Genomic DNA, 16,172 nt, shown 5'->3' on the forward strand with positions numbered 1-16,172 from the left:
ACCATGGAATGATTTGGTTTTAGAGCAGTGAACAATGGATTCTGAGACTGCCATCATGTTGCCAAGGGCCTGTCTCCTGTATCTTTTAGAAATGGCTGTCCATATTGCAAATCTTGTCTTGGTCATGGGGAGGTGAGACCTTGCCCTGAGACCTTTGGGTTGACTGATGGTACCAGATTAGCTTTTCTGAATAGAAATTGCAGAGTGCAGTCTATCTAGCACCAGTTTATGCCAACTCCACCTACAATAGATATATTTCCAAGTTTTAGTCTTCATTTTCCAGAACCCAGTCAATGAGTGCAGGAACACTGCTCTCTGTGAGCTTCCCAGACTTTTTTTTCAACATGCAAATTTTGACTCAAATGCTCCCTACAAAAAGGGAAGAGCAGGTTCTGAGTCCCAGAAAGTTACTTGGGAGTGGGACTGTGAGTTAAAACTGTTTGGAGAGCATGAGAAGTGCTGACATGTTCAGTGCTCCTTGCCTATAAGAGAGTTTCAAGTAGGTAGGATAATGATTTTTCTTTCCAATCTGAAGAACTGTGCAAAAAGGATTCATCCATGAAGCTCAGGACTGTGCTTAAACATTCTGGAAAAGCCCTTATACATCTAATTGTTGTATGCTGTGCCTGCACATGTGAAGAGAGGATGAGGGCTGTGAAAAGAAAAGTAGCAGCCATCCTGTATGTGGATAAAGACCATAAAGATCAGGCCGGCTGCCTAAATGTTCAACAGTAGGATCCATGGGACAAAAGGGACACATAATGCAATGTAAGACTTCAGCTCATCAAGGCGTCTTGTAAGATTACCTCACCAGTAATGACTGGGGACATTACTGCTTTTGTAAGCTTGGTTTCCTCAGAAGAAGAGGACATGCTTCTGTGACCGCAGTGTGTTTATGTTCATTCACCTTTCTGTCCATCCTGTAATTAACTTTTGATGTCATTGGTAAATATCTGCCAAGTTCAGCACTGAGATACAAGCCTGTAAGGTAATGGGGTTCGCAGGAGCTCCTGAGGACTCTTTGCTGGGGAGGACTATTCAGTGGGGTTAGTGCCTTGCTGGGGGAAAGGCAGGCCAAAGGCAGCTGTTGTATGTTCTGCAACCAGCTGAGCAGTCAGCAAGAGTGAGCTAGCCAACTAGGCAGTGTCTGTGTAGCTTCAAAGCAGCCACAGCATGCATGGCTGGGCATCATGGTTTGTGAGAGAATTTTGTTCTTCTGCTTGTGTTATAGTTTGCATTAGGAAGTTAAGCAGACTCAGGAAACAAGTCTTTCTGAAACCAGGCATTGACAGGTCCACTAGGTGTGGAGAATCCAATTTCAGTCACACGTTTCTGGAGTCTGCTTCTAGCATAAGACATCTGCTATGATGAGACATGCTGTTCTACAAAGTTTATTTGGACTTGGAAATGGAGCTACAGATAAGAGAAAATAAGAGAGTATTCCCTGGCAAGTAATGGGGAAGATGAGCGGTGTTTGTGGGAGTGAGGGAGGTTTAACCAAGAGATTTTTACACTCTCTAAATCTACCTACAGGAGAAGGAGTTTTGACTTTTTCCGATCTTCTATTTAACCTTTAAATTTGACTGAACAAATTTAAAGAATTCAAACCTCATGAGTCATCAGACAGCTGGAATGAAGCAGCATTTGGAAACACCCAGAACTTTAAACTTGGCATCAAAACACACTCTATTCAATTCTCTTTCTTAATTTTTGTTGTCAAAACAGGAAGCCTCGCAACTACATACTCAGTCAGCACCACACTCTTTTTTGCTTTCTGCTGTTTTACTCTGTTCTAATGGGAGTAAAATATGTCTCCCTCTCCCTGCACAGGGAATTTCATTTGAGAAGAAGAAGTTCTGCTAATGGCTCAGCTTGTTGTCAAATCACTACCAGGACTAGTTGAGGCAATGCACAGGCTAAGTTATTCCTCTTGTTACGGCAAATTTTCTCTGCACTTGATGGTCACCTGGCTTAGCTGACATGGCTCATGGACTTTTAAATTTGCCTTTTAAATGAGATACAGCAGGGTAAGTAATATCAATCTTGGCAGGCCACTGCTCCCTTAAGCTTCAGGAATAAAGACAGTTAAGAGACATGAACAGACATTTTTACCTAGTGAGATGAAGTCATAAGGAAATACTGGGCATGGTAAACTGTCATAAAACTACATACTTAGAAGAAAAAAAGGTCAGAGAGAGAAACGCCCTTGAAAGATCTTTAGGTAATTTTAAGATTTAGTGAAACTAAGATACAAGCCCTTCAGAAATTCATCCATCTATCCTTGTGTTTTAAGCAGCCTAAAATTTATTTAACATAAGCTGTAAGGCATGAACACACCAACCAGAGAAGCAGCTGTGACTAAACGCATATCAGAATCTGCTGCCTTACTCACTTACAAAAGATACATGTGCATCACACTACAAGAGCAGGAGGTCCAGTTTACACACACTGTTGCAATACTGGGACTTTCATTCCCTTGTTTTCAGACTGAAGAAAACAAGTAGAGGAAAATGAAGTAGTTGCTCTTTTTCTTCTTTTTGTGCAGGTCAAAATTCTTTGTCTTCTAACTTGAGCAAACAAGCAGTTTGTGCATAGCAATAGGCTTACAGATCAGAGAGGCAGAAAGCTGTCTATTCTTACAAACAACTGCACAAAAACATCTTTATGGAGACAGGCAACAGAGAAAAAGACCATGAACGCAATATGTACAAGCACCTTACCTCTGCTTTGACTGCCTTGCTTGTGTCTTCTGCTGCAGTTCCTGGTCTGTCTCCACTAGCAGACTGATTCACTGGCAGAAACTTGCACCAATAAAAGGAAGTCAAAACACAATGAGCGCTTCAGGGTAGCAGCCATGAGTGTCATGAGTTGGCAGCATGTATTGTAGAGCGTGTTTAAGTGCTGATTTGGCAGTGCTTCAGAAGTGGAGAAATCTTTGTGATGAAAAAGATCTTCTGGTTCACAAACCCAAAATGTACCACAGAGCAGGAGAGCTTAAGAATTACCTACAAATCAGTGGTTAGGATGTTTAGCTGGAACCTGGGTGTTCCAGTTCCCTGAGGCTATGGCAGACCTTGACCTGTACTGTTGCCCAACTGAGGGGCTTCTCTGAATGTAATCTTTTAGGATGAAGAGGATGAAGTGTCCAGCTTCTCTCAACATACTCTCTCAAGAATACTGTCTCTGCTATTTCTTTTGATTTGGTTTATGTTAACTTTAACATTACACATAGACTCCTAAGTCTGTTTTTCAGTGAGCAGCACATCTCATGAAACCCATCTTATTCTACATTAGTCACTCGGAGTTGACATGGCTTCTGTAGGGACCCTCTAGTGCCAAAGAAGGCTTGAACACTTCATATAACCTTTCTCCCAGTGAGGGAACAAACAAAGGTTCTTGTTTCTCCGAAGCCATTTTCATCAACTCTAAAAACAGTATCTTTGGGGATCTTTGCCTCAATGCTGAACTAGTTGTGGTCAGCCTGAGAGCTCAGTCCTCACTGAAATTGGCTCAATGACCACGGGCAGAAGGACACATTCTGTGTCCTTAGGTAGCTGGGCTACAAAGTAGAATCCTCCTATGTGAGGACTGGCCTTTTCAGCCAATTAACTTACAAGTGTCTTCAGTAGAACTTGTGTTTCGTCGTGGACTGATAAGCATTTAGAAGAACACCAGATGGAAGGGATATGTTCTTGGGAACACCATTGCAAATAATACAATGCCTTTGGGTGGTGGGGGAAGGGAAGGAGTGAAGTAAGAACAGGGTGTCAGTGAAACCACAGTAACAGTTCTGCTTTACATACAAAGTAAAGAATATTTGTTTGGGATGGTGAAAGAGGTAATTTGCTAATTTGACAGTGAAAAGTGTTATAACTCAGCTGCTCTGATGTCTCTTAGTGACAATAACTTTCATCAAACCATAAATTAATCACTCAGAAGGGCTTCTTCAACATGACGTCTAGTCCCTCCTTGTGTCCCAAGGTGGGATCAACAGTCCCCATGATGCTTCCAATGCTGCTTGCCCAAACTCTTTTTACTGATTTTCCAGAAAATTCAACACCCTTCCTCCTGGTCTCCCAGGTTGCAAGATAGCTGCACAGCTGCAATCTCTTTCCTAGATGAATTTAGGGGATGCTCTGGCTTCTTTAAGGTATATTGCTATTGCACTTCCCATCGTAAGTATTGAAAACCAATAAAGTAGGTCTCAAGTCCTCATGCGTTTCCCTTACAAGTGGTCAGTTAGTTGAGGGGCTGACTCTCTGGAGGGTATTTGTCCCCAGGAATTTGTATTGGGTGTAAAGGAATGTCCTTGTCTGGAGGGGAGCTGTTTTGTTTGGATCAAGCTCTACTTATGTTCATGGAGCACAAGGAAACAGAACAGGTCTCAGCAGTGGGCTCAGGAGATGAAACAGGCCTCTTGTTTGTCTTGGAAGGGAAAAGGACAGAAGTGGCACCAGCCGTGGTGAATTTGTTTGGCTAATGAACCATTTCACAGAGTGAGACACTGATCCTTTTGTTCTATAGTGTCACCAGTGAACTGTCTCAGTGTAACAGCTGTACCTAGCCTGGTTAGCATCCCAGACTTGGCCTCTGTTAGCATTTGATTCAAATGGAGAATGAGGGTGTCACGCTGAAAGGAAACCCCTAAATGCACTGTGTTTCTTTTCACACTGAAGCTAATGGGATTTCATTGTGGAGGGATGATGACCCATAATGCTGTAACCTAATAAGCATGGAGGCTACCCTTTAAGTGGGTGTCTTTGTGCAATAACTACTTATTTGAAACAAGACTGGTAGTGTCAGAGTTCTCCCAGGAAATGAAATAGGATGGAAGTTTCTTCAGGACTGTTTTCAAAGCAGCCCTTCCCACTAATGGGCAAAGTGCTCTAAACACCCATGGGATGGAGATAATGGTTTCTTCCTAGCGATGTTTGGGTACTTTTCATTTTAGTGCTTAAAGCCCAAAGAGGCTTCTCAGAGCCATGATAAAGGTTAGAACAGCTCAGCTCTCTGGTAGCCAGTAGCTTCCATGTGAAATAGCAGGAGATGTGAGGTTCCTGCTGGGTTCACAGTCTAACTTTGAACCAAAGTGTCCCATTGAAGTGCTGTCATTGCCAAGATGAAATCAGCTCCTTTCTACCACCCTGGAGAGTTCATGTACACAGATCCTGAAAGTGTTGTCAGCAGAGATTGAGTCTCTATCTTGGGTGGGGCCTTGAACCCAATTTCCCATCTTCCAGGTACATGTTTGAACCACGAGACTGGATACTGTTTGCTGCTGGGTCTACCCTTCCTGTGTCCTTTGCTCTTCCTCATGAAAAAAGTGAGTGGCCGTGTTTCAAATGAAGACAAACCATCTTCCTTTCACGAGTGAGTTTTTTGTGTGAACCCAGTTTTTACTTTCTGGTCATCGTCTCACCTAATAATAAAATTAATCAATACCATGACTGCTAGAATTAATCTTGGCTTACACTATGCCTTTCAATAGGACCAATAAACTGAGAAATAATATGAAGAATGGAAAACATCTTGAGATCACTGACCATATCCAGAGAAAGTCAGTGCTTTCATTACTGTTAGGGTCTAAAGAAGAGGGCAGGCTGCAAGAAAACCGTGTCTTCTGTTAGCAAAGGAATGGTTACTGCAGAATCTAGGCTGTATCAATTAAAAAGTGATTACTGACCCACAAGGTTGCTAGCAAATATGAAGTGCACCATCAGGATGCAAAAGGCATTGCAGTGACACGTGGTGTGAAAATAGCATCAGGAGGAACCCTTTCTCTGACTCCAGCAGAAACCGTCTGATGCAAAAGAAGGTTTTGGTTGTACCCAGTGAAAGCAAATGTCATTGAATGAGTCAGGTATGGCTACTGGTTGTGGGCTAAGGATACTTCTGCATCAGATCAATAATTTCATTGTACACATGCAACGGTGCATCCAATCCCCAGATGAAATCCAGGTGTGCCCATTCAGGAATCCTCTTGTGATAGATGAGCCTCTTAATTTGAGACAGTAAAATGGCCACATCCTTGGGATCTGCGAGCAAGTCTTGTCCCCCAGTCCAGACCGCAGTTGGTACAGTCATCTCTTCTACACTGTAGAGAGGAGGAGTAGCCTGGAAAACATGAAGCAGTACAGGAATGAATGTCCAGGAGAGCACAGCAAACTTAAAATATGCATTTGGGGCTTGCTTCTGTCACTGTTCAAAGTAGGACAAACCAAACAGGAAGGAAGTGCCCTTGCTTGCCTTTTCTGTCTGTGCTTGCATGGATGACCCAGTTGATAGCACAGCCAAAGGAAAAATGCCTCCTGAGTTGACAAAAAGTTACTGTTGGGTCTTTGCCTTCTCAGCTATTCAGCTATATTCAGCTGTTCAGCTATTCTCAGCTATATGTTCCAGGGCAGGAACCTGGAACAAGACAGAAAATGTCAGGATGCCTCTAGATAAACCCCCATTTTGGTCCTTTTGGAGTACCGGTCTGCCCCAGAAGACATACATGGTCTAGTTAGAAAACATAACACGTGACAAGGATGAAAAGGAGCATGGAGTGGCTTCTGTAGGAGGAGAGAGGAAGTAGCTTACTACTTCTGAGTTTGGAAAATAGAGGCCAGAACAGGGACAGGAGACAATCACAAATAGTATGAAGAAAGAGCATGGGAAGTCATTATCCCATTACTTTTCATAACATAAAGCTTAGAATGCATCCAGTGACTTTCCAGGAGCAAGCAAATTCAAGAAAAACCAAAGGAAGTTGCATTTCATGCAAGCCATCATTAAAACATGTAACTCATAATGATAGGGTGTTGTGGTGAGGGTAGGAGGGTCAAGGATGGGATTAGAGTCTTGAATGGAGGAGAGGTTCCTCAGGGACTGCTTGAGGATGAAGACCTTTTGTCTCTGGCTGCCAGAATCTAGGGGTAGCTATTAGGTCTCCAGTTGCCCTCTTCCTTATATTGTTTCCCTGAGCTCTCATACATTGGCAACTCTTTCAATCAAGCTAGTAGTCAAGATGCCTGTTTGGTCTTATCCACTAGATGTACTCTTCTTTTTCAAAATTCATTTTCTCTCTTTCCTGCCCTTACTTCCTCTTATTCCTATTGATCATTTAATTGAAAAGTTTTGGTCTTCCTTTCTCTCTCTGTCTCTCTCTCACTTTTAATATGTATTATTGCCATTAGTGCTTGCATGCTTTCTCTGTTGACTTCCAAACTGAAAGTAGTAACAACTTTCATCTACTTGTATTCTGAAAATGTGTCTCCTCCTACATCCTTGCTCTCTTCTGCTTCTGTGTTGTCCAAGGGTGATAATATTGTTTCACCAAAATATACCTGTTGGTATTTTTCCATGTTCTTCTTTGAACTGCCCCAGTCATAAGCTTGGAACTTCCCTGAATGGGCCTCCTAAGAAGATGAACAAGAAAAGGGTATTTACAAAGCCATCATTCAGGAATTTTGTGGGTTCTTTCCCTGTTGAGCTTCTGACTCCAATCTAAAGCCTCAACAGAAGTTCTTCTAAGAACTACAAAAATGCCAACAGTAAATTAACTAGAAGTCTCAATCAGTGAAAAGGAGTCAAATGTTTTTGTCAGAACCAAAAAAATCATGGCTTCTGCAGAAAGACCGAGGGATGCTCTTGCAGACAATTTGTTCTAGTTTGTAAAGTTGCTATTAACAACTGCCTCCATCAAGCTCCCCTCACTGCCGCTGCCATGTCCTCTTCTGACAGTCATGTTGCCATCACTCAGTTCTGTGAGTGGCTCCTTCTTAGGTTTTCTCTTCCCTCTCTGGTTAGAATACAGAAGTCACCATTTCTAGTTCTTCCCTTGTGTTCCTTGGCTTTGCCTACAGCATGGGTTGTTGCTACGGTAACAGTGAGAGATACGACTGATGTAAGAGAGAGTGTTACTACTGATGGTGTGAGAGACGCCATCAATGGGATCTTAACATTGAAGGTAAGGTGTCTGTTAATTAATAGTAATAACAGTGATGACAATGAAGGCTTAGAAGTATTACTCCTGCATCTTTGTACTTGCCAGTCTGTGGCTAGATGGTGAATTAAACCTGAGTCAATTTGCAGAGCTTCCCCCACTGTGCCTTTGTAACACTTTTTCTTTACAGGTCTAGGCCATGGTTACAAAAGCAACTTAATCAAATCAAATATATTTTGTAAATTTACAGCCAAAGACATTGTTTGATTTTGAATAAATGCCTGTGCAGATGCCACTCAAACATATGCATGTGTTTGCTGTGTTGAAAAGTGCATTAACACTCTTGCAAGCTCACTGTGTTTGCAGCTGCTTCCTTCTCTGCTCCAGAGCCTGCAGCTCTGCCAGGAAACCTGCCTTGCATGCAACAGGTTCTGTGACTGAGCCCAGACTTTATGAATCCTGAAAGTGTGAGCCCAAAGACCAGAAGGCAGCTTCCATCAGCACTGCTGCTGAGGATGTACTGTGACAGTACCTTGTAAGGAAGGGATATAATGAGTCTACTAAATAGTTCATTATTTGTAGTTCTATTGCTGTCCAGACATTGAGAGCTTTGAAAGCAAGAGATGAAAATACAAGGGCTTTTACTAGGAAAATTTGATACTTTACAAAGCAGCCTATGTCTTGGTAATTTCTTGACTCCGCATTGGAATCATAACTAATTTCTTAAGGTACGCTCTGTATAGAACTGTGGATATCATTTATAAAAGGTACTGGATACACAATAAGAAGAGTGATACATACATCTGCATACACATCTTCCAGCATACATGTTTTTACACAAATATGGCATCCCATTGTTGGCTTCAAGTGTACCTGTATCACATAGGGTATTTCTATCCTGCTGGCAAAAGAAGGAACAATGAAAAATACTGTTTTGAATTGCGATTTCAATTATAAACCACAAGTTGTATGTGTTTCCAAGAAGTTAGCAATGGCTTCACAGCAGGATATCAGCTATACCCACTCTATACCATTCAGTCAGAGGTGAGTACTTATTTTGTCTTCCAGGAGTTTGCTAGTACCTGACTCCAGTGGACTATGTTCTGCACAGAAGTTCCAGCAGGGGCTTGTGCAATATACACATTGATTCGGTTCTGAAAGAAAATATTCAGTGAGTATTCTCTTCCTCCCTTCTATTCAGTTGTACATCAAAACTTCTGCCACAGCAGTGTCAGGTATCAATAAAGCCAACAGAAACTGGAGTGGCATGATCAGAGACTCCCTCAGAGTTACTCCAGGTGTGGCGATTAAAGTAGCACCAAAAGAACAATCCCCAGCCAGAATATTTTCCAGGATGACTGAGAATCTAAAAGAATCTACAGGTGGAAAGGACAGAATAGAAAGTCAGCAATTTAGACCCCAAACTAGGTGGGTGTTTTTAGGAGTCCGCAACAGACCCTGTGTGAGAGAGGATTGCTGTTGGACAGAACTGCAAAAGGAACTGCAAATGCCTATCTGAAATAAAACACATCCTAGTCCTGCAGGGGTTTCTTAACAAGTTGCTGTGTGATCCTTCCTCAGAGAACACACTGTAAGGCATTTTTTGGAAAACACTGGAGCAAAATTTTCATGCCCGGGTGGTCTGACCTACAGCTGTACATAGCATGAGGTGCCCAAGTATGTCTTAACCCCCACTGTCTGCCAACTCTCTCTCAGGTACCCCCTGGTTATCCTGCGCCTCTGAGCACACCCCCGATGGTCCAAGGCTTGGAGGAGGAGGACAAGGGGGAACACGTGTGTTCCTTTCTCTGTTGCAAAGAGCTCCTGGAAACATGAAGCAGGTAGGGGTTTTATTTCTTCTGCGGTGTGCCAGCATGCTGAAGATCTCCAACAAGACCAGTAGTCACAGTATGAACCAGGAGATGGTGCCCTAGGTGAGGTCTGGCAGAAGGCAGACTGCAGAGTCTGGGGGGCCTTTGAGCAGCTGTTGATTGCAGGGATGGTGCCAAGTGCTCTTCTGAGGAAGGAGGCAGTGGTCCTCTGCCAGTGATGGGGCAACCAGCAGATATTGCTGTCTGGTAGTGGGGACTGTTGCCTGCAATGTGATGCTGACTCATAGAAATTCAGGATTCGTATCACAGAATAGAATGCAAGTTTTGGGAGCAGAAACTTAAACTCGCAATAGAGCTGGTAAGAGTTATACATACCATGTCAATGTTTTCCAGGTTACAGCCACCCAGACTGAAGAAGACACTTCTACAAAGCCTGGCAAATGATCGGTGGCTGCAGACAGGGACTATTAGCCGCCTTAGACGTTCAGTCTGGGGAAGGAATTCTCTTTTGCCAAGCAAACCCTGTGAAATACAAAGGTAACATTCATTCAGTAATGTACACTTGTACATTGTGCTGTTGCTTTTAAAAAGTGTTTGTCTCCTGTTCCTCTTCTCCAGCACTTTCGGTCATTCTCACTTGCTTTTTCTTTATTTGCCAGATGATGTTCCCACAAAAAGGAAAGAAATTGGGTGTTTTTCCATTGCATCAGCCTGCTCAGGCATTACTCAATTTTTGTTACATCACTTTTAATGAAGAGATATGTTAAATGTTAACTTCAATTCATGTTTTAGCTCTAAGCTTGCACCTCTGTTGTGGCTTTGTCTACAGGAATCTTGGAAACCTTTGAGGATCTGCATCTCTCTGCCTCTCTGGTTGACCTGTCCCGGTGTTGCACTATTGCTCTAGATAAAAAGTTTTGCTTAATGTCCAGTCTGAACTTCCAAAGGCTTCAGTCATAAGGTAAACCTACCCACATGCAAATGAGTAGACTTCATAAGCCCTATACTTTCTGTTTATCCATTTTAAGAGCTGAACAAACAAGTATATGGTTAAACAGTTGAAACCAAGATATCACATACCCTGAGCAATTTTTCAGGAAGATAGAGGAGTTTTGTTGCTGGGCTTCTAGCATACTTAATAGTGGTGACAGGTGCTAATGCAAAATAGAATTTGATTTTTTGAGCCAGCTCCGGCATTGTTGAAAATGCAATGAAAGCTGAGAAAACAAAAAAGAGGAGTTAAGAAAATTGTCATTTGTACATTGAACTGTTTTCAGTATTTATAAATGCTCTTCTGCAATTTCAAACCTACAAGCAACCTTTTACGTTGTTCAGAGACTATGGTTCAGCCTAGATTTGTGTGAAATCCCTCTTCTCCACGTGTTACCAGCTTGTAGCTTTATTTCCATCTTCAGAGAGAAATTTCTTTCTGTGTTTTGCCTTTACAGCTTTCTTCCAAAATTCTGATGTATATTCATGCATTTCGTATACTGTTGGGAGGAGCAGTTGTTATTTTTACGTTCAATCCAATTTCATATTTTCTTTTGTGTGTGTGTGTCCTGTCCAAATGGGCCAACTTCTCTTTCTGTGCTCTCATCTTCCTATTTTTGTTTATTTTGGTCAACTGATCATCTGCTGTTGGGCACACCCATGCATCTTGGAAAGAAACAATTTGCACGGCCCACAATAATTTCCAGTATAATTCTAAGCTGACAGACTTACAGCAGCAGTGCATTTGGCCTGTTATGTTTTATTGTCTTTATAATAAATTAAAAATGCCTACATGCTGAACACAGCTTATCCTGTGTTTTTCACACCTGCAAAGAGTTAATGAAAGACCCAGGTACATTCAATACCTCAAATCACATTTTACTCCTGTTTTCCCGAAACATTGGTCTATTGTTTGTAACTTACCGATGGTAGTACCTTGTGAATAGCCAATATAGTACAACTTCTCTTGTCCTGTTTTCTCCACAATGAAATTTATTACTGCTGGAAGATCAAACTTTGCCATCTCATCAAAACTGCAGGCAGGAGATTGAGAAGCATGCATAAATTAAAAAGCCATTTGAATTCACATTTTTATTACAGTCTTGTCAGCAAAGACACAACATGAACTATCTAGTGAATCATTCAGCTATTTTAGGTTCTGTGTTTTTCTGGCACTGGATATGGAAGATGCTACTCAAGGTTTTCTGTGATATTTTCTCCCTTGGCATCAAGAGAAGGTCTATAATTTCAAGAAGTATCAGGTTGGATTGTAATGGTCTACACAGAAGAAAGAGGTGGTGATACAATAACAGAGCTCCATCCATGGAATCACACATTTTATACAATTTGGCATTAAAGAAAAATATATTTTTAAATGTGCATTTAAAAAAGTGCAAAAATTATTTACATTTTCTCCTTCTGTGATTTTAGTAGTGTTGTTATATACAGACTAGTGTTTCTAAATAGCTTCCAAAACTGCCTCCAGAACTGAGGAGTGTCTTGGACATGACCTGTACAGGTTCCTCTGAGTTGCTCTGCTGCTGTATCTCTAGTTTGAAGAACCTTTTCTAGCAGTAATTAGAGGATAGTAGTCTCCACCACTGTTAAAATTCACATGTGTGTACAGGGGCACCTCAGCAAAAGTGAATGCAAAGAAAGCTTTTTAGAAGATAGCACATGTAAATCCCTGATTTATCCAGCTTAAATAAATATGTAAGGGTGGGCAATAGAGATACCCTTCAATGCTTCAGTCTACCTGAAAGCCCAGAATTCATCTTGGTCAATGGAATAATTTTGATGTTTTCTGGACCAGCGATTCCCTCTGCTATTTCCCATCCAAACGTCAAAGCCAGCATCAGCTAGTATGAAGCCCAAGCTGTTGTTGGGCAGGTTTGTGACCCAGTTACTAGCATCTCCCAATAATCCATGTTGGAGAAATACAGCAGGTTTCAAAGCTGAAAAGCAAATCAGAAACAAAACAACAATTTATAAAATTTCTTGATTTTCTGGTATTTCAGGGACTTTACTGTCCCATATTCAATACTGGGATTCGTTCCTGCATCAACTTAAAGGGAGACAACTAATCATAAGAACAAAACATCCCTTTCTGTAAACAAAGAACTTCTTCTAAGCTTCTGTAAGGATTTATGGAAAGATCTGCCTGACACTGGCAAAAAGTAGCTTGGCAACTTTTCGTCATTGTTTGTATAGCTCTACTGCATTAGAGATTCTTGAGATTTTCAAGACTGATATACAGAATGAAGGTGTGGAATTGTTTGCAGAGGTTTCCTTTACCCAAAATATGAATCAGTCACTGGTATTAACCAGGTGTAAGCAAAAGCAAAGCAAAATTAGAAGCTGGCACAGCTTTCTCAAAACAGGCTGATGAGGCCGATAACAGCCTTTACCTTATATTTTTTTTAACTTTTACTCATCAACTCTTATGATGAAGATATATGATTCATATTATAGTGGATTTTTATTACAAATAGGTGTGCTTGACATAAATCATGTTGATCCTGCAGGCTGTTCAGGGCAGCCAGAATTCTCTACTAAAATTTCACTTGTGTATACAATCTTTGATGAACATTTTACAAATCTAAGGTATCTCTTTCCAGAATGTGCCCTATCCAGGCTGATTTTGTCTCATATCAAAGAACTGTACCTGGGTTTTGCTGATTCTGTGTACCATAAGGGATTCTGTTAATGGTAATGATATAACCATCTTCTGTCATCACTTCATACTCCTCACTGGGGTACCCTTTGTAAGTAATAAGCTCATTCTAGAAAAGAAAGTACAAATGCATTTGCTTGCAGAAGTCCATTTCGTGTATTATATGCATATTTGCAATGAAGAAATGTTAGAGAGCAGATACAACTGGGGATTTAGTCTGCGTATATTAAGCACCTGAATAAAGCAATATCAGATTAGATATCGCAACCCTAAAACTACATCAGATTTCCTTAATTATTTGTGTTATATCCAGGATTTGACTATTCATTTAAAATCTGTTATACCACTGGCATACAATCACAAGCCCTTGCATTCTGGTGATATAAGAATCACTCTAACCTCATAGCAGGAGCTTATGATTCCCATAGGTGAGATGAGGAGCTCCTGATCTGCTGCCATGCCAAGTGAAACCAGTTTATTTAAACTACCTTCAGAGGAATCCAGAGAGCTTCACAACTGTGCTTTTGTGAATGGCACATATGCAATGAGTACCACTGAAAAATTATGGAAAAACAGGATCAGCCACTCACATAGTCACAAGGGAAATCACTAGCACAGCCAATCTTAAACTCTGAAATAAATATTACTTTTGACCTGTAACATTCAACCTGTTTTATTACAAAAGAGGATTGTTTTTTTATAACTTGTACTCAGAGAATTACTCAATGTAAGTTGTCACACAGGATAAAAAACCCAAGCTTATAACAAGTAACTAAAGATCTAAACAAGCTTGCTTGGCAAGAGGTGTTCTTCTGAAAAGCTGGCCATTTCTGATCTATGGTGGTCAGAAAATGTGAAAACATAAACCACTAGTTATTTAGAGTCTTCTTTGATGACAAAATGCTGACATTGCAGTTGGTGATTCTTTTGGATAGCGGGATAGTGGCAGCAATAGCAAACTGGTAACTGATATTTAAAAGGAAATTAATTCTGGAGATTTAGGCATTTGCCTTAATTTCTTTCACACATAAGATGTGCTGTTACACATGCAGAAAGAAGAGAAGAGAGAAGAGAAGAGAGAAGAGAAGGGAAGGGAAGGGAAGGGAAGGGAAGGGAAGGGAAGGGAAGGGAAGGGAAGGGAAGGGAAGGGAAGGGAAGGGAAGGGAAGGGAAGGGAAGGGAAGGGAAGGGAAGGGAAGGGAAGGGAAGGGAAGGGAAGAGAAGAGAAGAGAAGAGAAGAGAAGAGAAGAGAAGAGAAGAGAAGAGAAGAGAAGAGAAGAGAAGAGAAGAGAAGAGAAGAGAAGAGAAGAGAAGAGAAGAGAAGAGAAGAGAAGAGAAGAGAAAGCAGTAGTAGCAGTAGAGGATGGGTTAAATAAAGGCAGCTTATCTACCTTGTTACTTCCAACTCCTAGAAACCCCTCAGCTGTGAGACACGCATTCCTTCCATCCCCAGGTCACTCTATCAAGCAACTTACAATATTCATAAATGCTTCAGGATCCACAGATCTCTTCATTCTCCCGAGTTCTTCTGAATAAGTAATTCCCTGAAAGAAACATGTCACAGCAACAAACAGCCATATCTTCTCTCTGGATAAAACAGTGTATTCATCTGTTAGTAGTCCTGCCCTGCACTTGTAATCCAGACAGGTTCTGTGTTTTTCTGATGAGGGAAGCTCTGCCTAATACTGAATGCAGCTAGTCTGGTACTCCCTACATGTTTATTAAATGGAATTAAATTAAAGCTGACTTTAAACACCTATCTGAGGGAGTTTGGCAGCAGTCTGGATTCTCTGCTAAGGTTTGGACTAGGACATTGGTCTCAGTCAGGCCAAAAGTATAAGTGAATCCAAGGAAAGGAGCAAAGCTTTTGGAGAAATGGATCTCACTTGTTCTTCTGAGAAGCAAGTCACTTGCATTACCATGTTCACACATTAATTAGGAAACATTTCTCGCAAACTCTGGGGAACACTAGAGTTATTGGGCGACTCATAACTAAATCAGTCATTGTCACAGTGAAGTTTTCAAAGTGGAGACAACCAAGTTGTTGGATAGTTAACTGAAAAAACAAAGAAAATCGAAAATAAAAAATTAAAATATTTATCATTTAAATAACAACTTAGGAACCTGATTAAAGCACTTAGTTATAGTTGTCTAGTATAATTTATACAAAGCTGCTCAATGGCAAAATTTATCTGCTCTGTACGATGAGGATGGGGAAAGGAAATATATTTGTTATCAAATAATAAAGCAACTCCTCAAGCCTAGGTTTGATACGGTCTTTTGCAGCTCCCACAAAGCCTTCACCAGTTTTGGGTCAGAAAGAAGTTAAAGCGTTACTGACCTTGTGCCAGAAATCATGTGTTCGACTGCGCAACGGAGATGACAGAAGAGTGGAAACTCAATTCCCAGGTGTTTGGAAGCAGTGCTGTGTAAAGACAACAGCAAAATGATGGTCATAAGCCTTTTTTAACTCAATTATGCAGCACCTTGACAATAAGCATCTATTTCTTTCCCAATCCTCATTCCTTCTGCTATCACTTCAGCTTTTCCATAGGGTAGCACCAGAGAGAGGTGACTCCTTTTATTTTCAAACCTCATGCTTTTCATCTCCTTCACCACCACAGCTATAAAAAGGGTCTGGACAGAAAAGGCTCTCAACAGACTGCTGGATTTTTAAGGAGAATACCAGCCTCTGTGGAGTGGCAGAGCAGGATCAGGAATTTTGAAAACAAATATGTTCATAGATATGC

The 16,172-nt window shown here is 41.1% G+C and overlaps 1 protein-coding gene across 1 annotated transcript; it reads right to left on the bottom strand.

Moving 5' to 3' along the window:
• Window positions 1-5,880: 5,880 nt before the first annotated feature.
• On the bottom strand, window positions 5,881-15,780 carry LOC104032394 (lipase member M). The gene is made up of 10 exons (XM_009484726.2): window positions 15,764-15,780; window positions 14,898-15,009; window positions 13,415-13,532; window positions 12,506-12,704; window positions 11,674-11,783; window positions 10,840-10,976; window positions 10,135-10,281; window positions 9,010-9,081; window positions 7,329-7,400; window positions 5,881-6,114 (listed from the first exon to the last, which is right to left on the bottom strand). The coding sequence occupies exons 1-10, from the start codon at window positions 15,778-15,780 to the stop codon at window positions 5,881-5,883; spliced, it is 1,218 nt and encodes a 405-aa protein (XP_009483001.2).
• Between the last annotated feature and the right edge of the window lie 392 nt (window positions 15,781-16,172).

The sequence above is a fragment of the Pelecanus crispus genome, chromosome 10, assembly GCF_030463565.1.
Source record: "Pelecanus crispus isolate bPelCri1 chromosome 10, bPelCri1.pri, whole genome shotgun sequence".
NCBI lineage: Eukaryota > Metazoa > Chordata > Aves > Pelecaniformes > Pelecanidae > Pelecanus > Pelecanus crispus.

Bases quoted from the DNA above. Each gene is read 5' to 3' on its own strand.
- LOC104032394 (XM_009484726.2), bottom strand. The intron at 9,082-10,134 runs GTATGTATAACT...ATTTTCTTTCAG, and splicing joins ACCTGGAAAACATTGACATG to AACCGAATCAATGTGTATAT. The intron at 6,115-7,328 runs GTATATTTTGGT...CATGTTTTCCAG, and splicing joins ACATGGAAAAATACCAACAG to GCTACTCCTCCTCTCTACAG.